At 29.4% G+C, this 11437-nt stretch overlaps 2 protein-coding genes across 2 annotated transcripts; both read left to right on the top strand.

Moving 5' to 3' along the window:
* Positions 1-2237: 2237 nt before the first annotated feature.
* LOC118482077 lies at positions 2238-4399 on the top strand. The gene is made up of 4 exons (XM_035977547.1): positions 2238-2370; positions 3397-3451; positions 3573-3866; positions 3963-4399. The coding sequence occupies exons 2-4, from the start codon at positions 3425-3427 to the stop codon at positions 4209-4211; spliced, it is 570 nt and encodes a 189-aa protein (XP_035833440.1). The 5' UTR covers positions 2238-2370; positions 3397-3424; the 3' UTR covers positions 4212-4399.
* A 2448-nt stretch (positions 4400-6847) lies between these two features.
* Positions 6848-9997, top strand: LOC110876246 (replication protein A 70 kDa DNA-binding subunit B-like). The gene is made up of 10 exons (XM_022124425.2): positions 6848-7031; positions 7123-7246; positions 8153-8280; positions 8375-8459; positions 8541-8634; positions 8731-8969; positions 9047-9167; positions 9302-9481; positions 9576-9644; positions 9740-9997. The coding sequence occupies exons 1-10, from the start codon at positions 6848-6850 to the stop codon at positions 9995-9997; spliced, it is 1482 nt and encodes a 493-aa protein (XP_021980117.2).
* Positions 9998-11437: the final 1440 nt, after the last annotated feature.

Genomic DNA, 11437 nt, shown 5'->3' with positions numbered 1-11437 from the left:
GAGTCTAACCCTTTAACCCTCTAATTATCTCCTTATATATGCACCCAAGAGGAAACCCTAATTAGTTAATAAGGGTAATTTGGCCCATCAACAATTACCAACTAATTATTTAATAGGATTGTTATATATTTTGATCCATATAATGTAAATGATTATAATGGCTACTAGATTAAATATAATATAAAAATATATTTAATCTTACATTTTCAACTTAGATTTTCAAGCCATTTCATCGTTGACCAGATCTTTTATAAACCTTAAATTATCTTATAAAACTTTGGTTCGTTTACAGAATAACGACTATTTTCTTTTAATCTTTGTCGTCTGTGTGACTTGAAGCCAAGAGTTTCCCCCTCTCAAACCCAAGTGTTTAATGGCTTTATCTTTGTCTAGACCATCACCCCATTGGTGCTTAATTTAAACATATGTCACTTATCTTTAAACTCATGTATTTGAATTCCCAAGGATTTGTTGGCTTGTTGTGGAATTGAGAGATCGAAGATGACTTGAGCATTTTTTTAACACCTTCACGGTTGATCCATAGCTCAACTTTATTACTTACTGTGAGGCTTTTGTCTAGTATTTTTTGATTAACTTGTTTCTTTTATTGATATTTAATTTGGACATTGTTGTTCATAATCGAAGAATGTAGGATATGAACCTACAAATAATTCTATTTAGCATTTGTATCACGTATTCATAAATTTTTATTGTCATTAAAATAAAAACTGCATCTCATAATGGTTGACCATGTATGTATACACCACCACCAATATCCTCCTTTTTAATGATGTAAAAAATATGAAACGTGCAATATATTGCTAATTTTTTTATGCACTTTTATACTGTTACATACCCAAATCCTCTTCCCGGCCCCCACCACCAGGAATTTGAATTTAGAATAGGACATAAACACAAACTTATTGATATATTACGGGAATTTACGTAAAAGACACACCATTCAATATACGGCAGACCTTGAGAATTTTCAAAAAAAAAAAAAAAAAGGAAAAATAAAGAAGAAAAATGGGTCCGGCTGTTTGGGCGAATTTTAAATATGTTTAAATTTTACTAATATGTGTTGATGAGTAAAAGAGTAATAAGCTTAATTCAAAATGGTTTTAGTGTTTAACGTAATTAAAATAAATAAAATGTTAACGGGTTAAGTGTTTAACGAGATATGTAGATTTCTCTTTTTTGAAAAAAATGTGTATATGTATAATTGGTTAGTTATCAGTCTTTTCCTTAAATGTGTGATACTAAAGTTTGACCTTTCAAGATGGCAAGATTTCTTTAAAATTAAATCATATTAAGGAGTGAGTGGGTTGTATGGCTTGATCTTCTATAATACAGAGTTATATAGAAAAAGTTTTGTTAGAATTTGAAGGGCCCAAGGCTTATGAGAGACATAAACGATAGCCTAATTTCATTAAGCTATGGGTCCAACCCTGGCTTCTAACCCAACCCTACTTATACAATGTAAATTGTAAAACATTGCAAAGAACATATAGGATTATAACCGCTTTCCACACCCTAAACCTACAACCCATACTAAGTTTGATAGTTACAATTCTGATCCAAGTGTTTGACCCATACTATAATATACTTAATAACAAGGCCGGCTCTTGCATAAGTGAAATGAAGCACTAGCTTTAAGCCTCACATTTCAAAGGAACTCAAATTTTAAAAAGCTAATATTATCTATTCTCATAGGTAAATATTTCCATGATGATATAATATACGTTTCTAGAGAGAGATGAGAAGAAAATTTTAAAACAAAAGGTTTACATTTGCTCTGTGTTTTTATTTGGTTGAGAAAGATTATTTTTGTGGTTGGAGAAGGTGGAGTACATGAACATTGAAAATCTCGAGATATGTGAAAAAATTAATCATGCATGAAGAAAAGTTATTGTACTTTTGTCTTTTTTCTACTGTCTTGTATTTAGGATATATAACAATTTATATAGACTCAATTTTATTTATTTACATGTTGTATCTAGTGTGATATTCATATATTATTATATATATTAGAGAAAAATGTCCGGATAGTCTTTGTGGTTTCGCCTTTTTTCACCTATAGTCCCCAACTTTTTAAAATTACCTGAATAGTCCCCAACTTTTCATTTTTTTTCCCGGATAGTCCCTGCGTCTAACTTCAGTTTGTTTTCTCTGTTAAGAGGGTGTGAAATGACAAAAATACCCCTTCCTTAAAAAGCCAAACCATAGGGACTATCCGGGCATCTTCTTCATTTTTATTTATAAAACCCCACCACCACACTTCATCTTCAACCTCCACCCACCATCACCCTCCTCCACCCTCCACCCTCCATCACCCTCCTCCACCCACTTCATCTTCACTTCATCTTTAAGGTGCGTTTGTTTAATCTCCAGATCTTTAGGTTTATGTTATATAAACCCTAAATCCGTTTGTAATCTAAAATCTGTTGATTTTGTCTATTAACATTATGGTTTTCTTATATAAATTGATGGTTATGGTTATGGTTATGCAAATGCTTAAATCGGTTTATGTTATATAAACCCTTGATAAATCCGTTTTAATCGAAAATCTGTTGATTTTGTCTATTAACATTATGGTTTTCTTATATAAATTGATGGTTATGGTTATGCAAATGCCTAACTCCTATTTGTGATGAATATATGTTCTATTCCAGTGTTAAGTAATATTTTTTTTCTTTTATTCGAATTTTTAATCTGTTTGATGATTTTTTAATCTGTTTGAATAAATGTAATTTTCCTTCATTGGTACTAATCTGTTTCTTATCTATGTTGGTATGCTTTTGGTAATCTGATTCAAGGATGAAATTGTTGTTGTTAATGTTATTTTATATTTTTAGGTCACTTTTGTTGGATATGATGATAGGATAATTGGTTTTTATAATTTAAGGAGTTTTAATTCTTGGATACGATGTGTTATTGTGTATCCGTTGTTACTAATTCAATTTTTTATTCAATCTGTAATGTGAAACAAATCTGTAATGTTTGTTCATTAGTACTAATCTTTTTGTTTTATATGTTGATACTGATTTTGGTAATATGCCTCAAAGATGAAATCTGTTTGTTTTATATCTCGGTGCAAATCATTTCGTGACACAATTTAAAACCAAGTCCGGCTCTAATATATGCATTATGTGTGTATTATGTTATTGTAGATAGCTGCTTTCATTTCATGTATTTCATTTAATTTGGTTTGCTTATGTAACCTTTGTTTGTAGGTTTTTAAAATGGCTGAAAGTTCATCAAGATATTTTTTGTTCAATTGGTTTGTTTATGTAATCTGTCATTTGTAGAATATGTGTTTTTTTTTCATCTCATCATTTTTTTATCACAATAACATTAACATTTTAATGTTTATTATTATCGTATTTTTATAATCAGTATCAGCGGACCCTGCTTCTGTAGGCAGATGAATGTAGCAGATGAAGTTATTCTGGTAAATGATCAATTATTACATTAGTCATTTGTGTTCTTTTTTTTCTTCTTATCATTAATTATAGTATATGTTGATCTTTTGACTATAATTATAATTCATTTTTCATTGTTTGTTTTATTAGTCGATTCCAACTGACGCTGCGCGCAAACTATGGGGTGTTGATAAAGGCCCTACAAATGTTATGATACAGACTGAGGATGGCAGCATGTTTAATGTTTCTTTAAGCGAATCAAAAGGATTGTTATTCTTTTTCCATGGTTGGTCCAACGTTGTGAAACATTTGCGACTAACCAGAGGAAGTTTGGTGGTATTCAATCCAGTAGATTCTACTACTTTCAAAGTAACATATTTTCTTGATGGGGTTAGTGGTAGCTGTTTCTGGACATATCTGCTCCATCCATCATCTCAGTTTTATGTAAGATAATTTTTACTTTTTTTTGTTAATGTATTTACGTATTTCTTTATTTATACAAAAACTAACCCTTGTAAATTTTTTTTATCATTCCCACAGGTCATTCCTGAATGTATCCTGGTAAAAAATAATGATTATTCGTCAAATGATGTAATATTCACTGTAATGATAGACAACAAAACATTTCACGTTATTATTGAAACAGCTGACGGTAAAGTCAGTTTTACCGTAGGACTTGACGTAATTGTTAGTCAATTACAGTTGGAGGCGGGTTCTTTTTTGTTATTTACAAAATATTTTGGTAATTTTTTCCATTTAAAAATTGTTGGAAAAACGGTGTTGAAATGAATTTTCCTGATGTAGACGTCGATGAGGTAAGTATACATTTTGCTACTTATTTATATATTTTATATATTGTTAATCTAATACATGTTATATTTAATTTGCAGGCTGATGTTGCACCTATCGATGCTGTAAATGATGTTGATGAACAACCAGGCGGTGGTGTTCTTCAGTTTGTTCGTATGGCTGGTCAACATTACTTTGTAAGTTTTAGAGTAAACTTCTATTTTGCTCCCTGTGGTTTGGTCACTTTAACGGTTTTGCTCCAAACCTTTAAAAATAGCCATTTTACTCCCTGATGTTTCGGTTTTTTTTGCCAGTTTGCTCCCCGCCTCAAACTCCATCCAAATTGTTTGTTTTTCCATTTTGCTCCCCACAGGGAGCAAACTGGCAACAAAACCAAAACATCAGGGAGTAAAATGGCTATTTTTAAAGGTTTGGGGCAAAACCGTTAAAGTGACCAAACCACAGGGAGCAAAACGAAAGTTTACTCTAAGTTTTAATATCATTTTACAAACTGCTAAAAAATAAGTGTTACAATTTTTTTTACTTAACTTAATAAAGATTATTCTTTTTAGTTTCATAATTATTAATAATTTTATTTTTTACAACAATACAGAGGCTTCCTGATCCTGTTTCACGGATGGCTAGACTTGATGAAGATTTAAAGGATATCACCGTCAGACTTATGCATCTGGATCCGCCACAGCAGTTTACCAATGGTACCAGACGTGAAAGAAATAACGAAACGGGTTTTCGATATGCGTTAACCCGTTGGTCGAAGTTCATGAAATCCGCTCGAATTAAGGTCGGTGACACCGTTCACTTTTCTTTTGATGAAAATGACCAGGTGTTGAGTGTTGAAAAAGTTGTACCTTAGGTTCCGCATATTGAATAGTTATTTGACATTTAGGTTTCCGTTTTTCCTTTTCATATGGTAGATATTAACTTTTTATATGGTTATTGGTTTTTAACATTTCTTATGGTTTTGAATTTCAAGTCATTACATTTTTGCACATCTTAACTGTGCTTTGAACCACTATAATGACAATCTATAAGATAATATCAGATTATTAAATATGCCATGTCTAAAAAGTTTAATATATTTGTTAAGTAGTTTTTATTCCCATTACACATATGATAGATCAAAAAAGATATAAAAACAACTTCTAAAGATATAAAGAAATTAATATATTCATATTTTTACATTTACATTGATGTTTATTTTTTATAAATATATTACCATGCCTGTTTATGTAAAAAAATTAGTGTTTATATAACTCTCTGTTGTATGTGTTATATATAATAAAATTACACATATGATAGATAAAAAACGATATACAAACAACTTTTAAAGATACAAACAAATTAATATATCAGAGGTTAATATTGTTGTTTATTTTTAAGAAATATATTATCATGGTTGTTTAAAAAAAACATACAAAATTTAAAGATTAAACAGGGAAGTTAATCATATTTACGTCTGATTGATATTATTCCTTTAAGTAAATAAATTAACCTAAAAGAAGTTGATATATTTATTTAAATAATATTTAAAGTATTTCAAATTTATTTGAGTGTTTTTTATAATTTTATAACATCTGTAAATGATGCTAATGATGTTAATAATTTCTTCAAAAAGTATATTTTTATTTTATCGTCTCTTAATCAATTAACCATTTAACATGATTGAAAATAATCAGTATGTCATTCTTTCTTTTACCTTCCTCTTTGCTGCACAGCTAATATAGTGTTGTTATTATTAGAAGAATAGTTGTATGAAGACTATGATTGTCATTGTAAACCTTGCATTATAGTTTTGACCACTTATGTTATTATGCTTTTTATATAAGAATTAACCTATAACCTATTTATAGTCATTTTAATTATAGAAAGTCAACTCTCACTTAATAGGTTGCGATTTCAAATATTCGTGCTTACTTTGGAAGACTGAAAATTATGGAAACTAACTAATCATTAAAATTTATATTAACCTAATTTTTATATTTTTGTAAAGGCTGACAATTATAATTAAATTCAAAAATATCTCTACCAAAATTATGTGCTCACTTTCTTTTATAAATAAGACGTAATTTTTTATGTTTCATACACATCACATCTACTGACTTTGTATATTTCGATATACATATCTTCTGGTATGACTTATGCGAGTTTCATTGTAAATCATATAGTTATTTTATTCTTGAGTTAACATATGATGTTTTTCATATACTTTTGTTCATAGATTGTTGTATATCATCATCAAGTAACTTATCTTAATTTTTTGTATGAATTGCAGAGATGGAACAGGCTGCTATCACACTTCTTAATAATGTTGATCTTAATGTTGATGACTATACTATCAGAATCCGAATAGTCCGGCTATGGACAAGACCTACCTTCAACAATCCTAGGAAGATTTATTACTACGATATGATTTTCATGACCAAGAGGTTTTTTTAGGCCAATGCATACGTTTTTTTTATTTCAAATTAATGTGTTACTGTTTATAATTAATTATAAAACGTTGTTTTATAGGGCACCAAAATGCAGGCATTTGTTTTACAAAAAAAAAAAAAAACACTACTACTTATGAGCATTTGCTGACAGAAAATCAATGTTTAACTATTCGTAACCCTTCAATGGGTGAAAATCGTCAGAAAGTTAAATATGTTCAGAGTTCCTTGAAGATCAATCTAAATGACAACACTACTGTCGAAGAATGCAACGAGCCTGTTGGTGCTGAATGGGGATTTGATTTTTCTCCATTTGATTCTGTTGTGGATGACCCTCATGATGATGGCAAGTCTTTCAAAAGCCCGATTGGTACTTTATTTAAAAATTTTATCTTCAATTTTATTAATTTAATATTATATATTTTATGCAATTTTAATTTCATTATTTTGTATTTTTTTAGATGTTATTGGTTTTGTGGTTAAGTGTCTTCCGTCAGAGGATAAAAGTGAACATAATAACGGCAAAGACGAGAAGAAGACTACTTTATTTTGGAAGATTTGCAGTACATTCTTATATAGGATTAGGTTCAAACGTGAACAAAATCCCAAGAGTGAACTGCGTGAACTGATCTGGTCCCTTGATTTTTATGATCTTGAGATTAAAGTGAGTGGCATGATTGTAATTATTTGGTTAACTTTTTCCATTTAATTAAATACAAAAAGGGTATATGTGTAATTTCAATCTTAAATTGATTGCATAAATCTCTCACAAATCAAGTAATCAATTATCCTCTTAAATTGATTGCATAAATCTCTCACAAATCAAATCAAGGATTAGGAAAGTTGTAACTTAATTCAATTATTAAAATAATTATTTGTTTAAATGCGATGTACACATGTGTATTCTGATTTTGCCCTCTTTTTAATGCGATGTACACATGTGTATATCGTCTGTTTTTGTGATATCTCATAATTTTTTTTGTATTGAATGTTGATGTACACCTGTGAATTACTATACACATATGTACGATGCTGAGTACACATGTGTACTGTTCTATTTATATCCAAGTACACATGTGTATACCGTTGAAATATGAAGGTTACGTGGATCTTAAAAATCAAAATTTGAATTCTGGTGATGAAATTTGAAATAAAAATTAAAATTGAAATCTGGTGATTTGTTGTTTGTCTTGATAATTATCTTATTAATAAATAAACATAATGTGGATAATGAATTTAAATTAGGAAAGATGTGACTTAATTCAATTATTAAAATAATGATTTAAATCTAATTTTTTATATAATTACAATCCTACCCTTAACAACTAAAAAGGAAATCAAGGGTCCATATCTGTTCACGCAGTTCACTCTTGGGAGGTTGTTCACGCTGGAACCCTACCCTTCTTATATATACCTACATTTACTTATATATTTCTCCCATTTTATATATTTTACAACTACCAACTTACGTATTTAAATTTTATTTTGTAGAAACCATCAGATTTACGTGACGTTATGGGGTTGTTATGCTGATCAGATTTTAGAATTTGAGAAGAACCATAAGGATGAAAAGAATGTTGTGGTCGTTGTTCAGTTTGGGAAGTACAGATTTTGGGGAGGTATATTCTATACCGACACTATCACTTTTCATTCAACTACATATGTAATTTATTCAAGTTGTCTTTTTATTTACATGTTGCTATAATCAAGCAGGTAATTTGTTTGTCTCCAATTTGTATAATGTAACTCGAGTCTTCATAAACTCTGAAGTAAAAGAGATTTTGGATTTCAAGAAAAGGTTTGTAATCTTATTACCTTTTTTTATAACATCTTTTGAATACGTATTACTTTTGTAACATTCATTATTTTTCCTATACAGTTTCCTTGCTCAGCTTACTGTTTCAACGTCTTCCGGTTATTCTGGATTGAGTTCTTCTACTATCAAGTCAATGACTGAGGAATATCTATCTGATGTTTCCTTTAGTACATTTGAGCATTAAGCGAAATCTCTGAAGTATTGTTACAATTATTTATTGTTTTATTTTTTATACGTATTTTTTTCCTTTCAGAATGTTCTAAATTATCTACTATGTATACAACAAAAGTTTGTTATTATCCTGGGAACAATTAAGAGCTTTGCTTCAGAAGACTCCTGGTTTTACAATGCATGTAAGAATTGCAACAAAAAGGTTCTTTTCAACACTATTTGCAAGGACAAGCAAGATGGAAGTGAAGGATATGATGAAGTAACTGTCTTGAAATGTCAGCTTGATCATTGCAATAAAAGGACTGTTGTGTCTGTTCCCAGGTTAATTTACTTGATTCATTTATTGTCCTAAACCTATTACATGATTGTTAACAAAATCTTATTTAAAATTTTGGCAGGATAAAAGTTCTAATATGTGTTCAGGATTGTACCGGGATTGTCACTTTGACGTTGTTTGAACGTGAAGTTGTTAAACTGTTAAAGGTTAACGCAAACCAGCTTTTAGATAAAAACATTGACGTAAGTTATATCGTGGTAATAAAATTTCATATTACTTCCTTTTTACATTTTAGTGTTTATATTTTAAACTGGTATTTTTTATAAATTATGTCTCAAAGTTATGCAATATGACACTCTTAATGTTTATCGAACAGTTAGCCAGTGATGGTAACTTTCCCACAAAGCTGAAGGCATTGTTAAATCGGCGGTTTGCGTTTAAGATAACCATAGCTTCGTTTAACATAAAAAACAAATCAGATGGCTACTCGGTGTCGAAGTTGACTGAAAATCCTGCAATCATCACTGATCTTGATAGGCATTTTGATGAATTCCAGGTTCGACATACGTTTTATACGTTAGTTATACTTTTTTGTTATAAAAACTTATAGCACATTACAATGTTAATTGAAATATACGAGATAAATACAGCCTGCTGATGATGAACCTTTAAATGTTGTTCCGTCTGATTCAAATGCAACTGTTAACTTTGATGTTAAGGTATGTCTTACAAATTATGTAATTCACCATTGGTTCAATATTTTGTCACTCACCTTACTTTATCAATTTTTTAACCTTTTTGTTTTTATTTACAGGATTCTGTATCCCGTACTGGTGATGAAGACACTCCGTTGTCTAATGTGAACAAAAGCATGTTTAGCACACCCTCTGCACTTGAGATGAACTGTTCTGTGGAGATGGTTGAGAATGAACTTAAGCGTAATTTGGATGCCGTCTATGGTGTGGATTTATGTTCTTCGCAGTCGTCAACTAAACCGCGTAAGAGTGATGGTGATAAAGATGAAGATGCGAATGTGAATGCAGGGCTTTTGAAGCCAAAGCTTGAAAAGTAGTTAATGGAAACTAATAGTCATCTCAGTGTTTTACAAAACTTTTCTATGTTTTTTTTTTTGTGTTTAATCATATTCAGAACTTTTTATGGGATTACCTGATGTTGGTTTTTTACCCACTATGTTTGGCGGTTTATCTTTTTTATCGTTATATTAATAAGAGATGACATTATTAATCAGATGTTTCATATTTGTATGTACGTCGATTTCTATTTATGTTGGGTTTTTTTTCTATGCTATGACATGATCTTACTTTTTTACCGATTATGTATTATGTTTTATGTTTATTGTGGTTTTCCATTGTTATATCAATTGAATATAATATTACTAATCACTTTATTGTGGTCTGTCATATATATATATCAATAATAGATGATAGTATAGAAAAAACCTTTTTTTATATATACGTACGTTTATATTTATTGTAGTTTGTTATCTTTATATCAGTAAAGAGATATTCTTTAATTATCCTTTGTTAGAAAAACCGAAACGTTATATTTATATTAGTATTACTTTTTCCAACTTTATTAAATCTACTATCCTAATAACATTCTTAGAATATTAAAGTTTGATGTCAAATGTTAATCCGTTTCCATTATTCAAAAAAATTAAAAAAAAGCCATATAAACGAATTTTAAATTTGCTAAATTCTAAAATATAAGATCCTTTCAATGTTGAAATTAAGCATAATATTTATATTAAAGTTGGAATGTTGGAAAGTCATTTATATATAGAAACTTTTTCGGTTTTTTAAATTTAAATTAAAAAATATTATTTAAAGTGTTGACTTTCCAATATTAAGAAATTAATCATTAATATCATAATGAATATAATTAAATGTTTACATTACTAATGTTTCCTTAAAAACAGAATTTACAACATATAAATCTCTTCATCTCGTTTCATGTCATTTGTAGTTTTTAGTTCAACCAATACATCCCTTTCACTACAAGGGAATTGTAAGCCAGTTTGAACAATCGATTACTTTGTTATTCCAAAAACGTATTCCGCAATGTATAAACGGTCAAAGCATGATTCCAATTCTTTGTTAAATCAATCAAACCAGGAAAACACTTCAGGTTGTGAGTTTTGATTTATCTTTTACATTGTTTATTTGTTTATATATGATTAGAATTATAATTATAATTATAATGTAATTCATTTTTCTTTATTACAATGATAGCCACTTCAAGAAAAATCCAAGCGTGGATCTTCATGTACGTCCAATAATGCATTTAATATAAACAGCTCAACAGGTAACACTTTTTGGATTCTTGTGATGTTAGTCTAATTTGTATATCTACAATAACAATCTAGATATGCGATATTTATTTTTTGTGTCTTTTATTTAGATGTTGCGGCTGGCATCTCAAGAAGTCCTTTTTCAGACATTACCAATGGTATTGAACTACTCTCATTTACTAACTTATGTTCCGAATATTT

This window comes from Helianthus annuus, chromosome 9 (genome assembly GCF_002127325.2).
Source record: "Helianthus annuus cultivar XRQ/B chromosome 9, HanXRQr2.0-SUNRISE, whole genome shotgun sequence".
Classification (NCBI taxonomy): domain Eukaryota; kingdom Viridiplantae; phylum Streptophyta; class Magnoliopsida; order Asterales; family Asteraceae; genus Helianthus; species Helianthus annuus.
This window is presented reverse-complemented; position numbering and strand designations above follow the sequence as displayed.

Excerpts from the sequence above, each read along its gene's own strand:
- LOC118482077 (XM_035977547.1), top strand. The coding sequence starts at position 3,425 with ATGAATGTAGCAGATGAAGTTATTCTG. Across the intron at positions 3,452-3,572 it reads TAGCAGATGAAGTTATTCTG|TCGATTCCAACTGACGCTGC; the intron begins GTAAATGATCAA and ends TTGTTTTATTAG. Across the intron at positions 3,867-3,962 it reads ATCCATCATCTCAGTTTTAT|GTCATTCCTGAATGTATCCT; the intron begins GTAAGATAATTT and ends TCATTCCCACAG.
- LOC110876246 (XM_022124425.2), top strand. The coding sequence starts at position 6,848 with ATGGGTGAAAATCGTCAGAAAGTTAAATATGTTCAGAGTTCCTTGAAG. Across the intron at positions 7,247-8,152 it reads ACATTCTTATATAGGATTAG|AAACCATCAGATTTACGTGA; the intron begins GTTCAAACGTGA and ends TTTATTTTGTAG. Across the intron at positions 9,645-9,739 it reads CTGTTAACTTTGATGTTAAG|GATTCTGTATCCCGTACTGG; the intron begins GTATGTCTTACA and ends TTTTATTTACAG.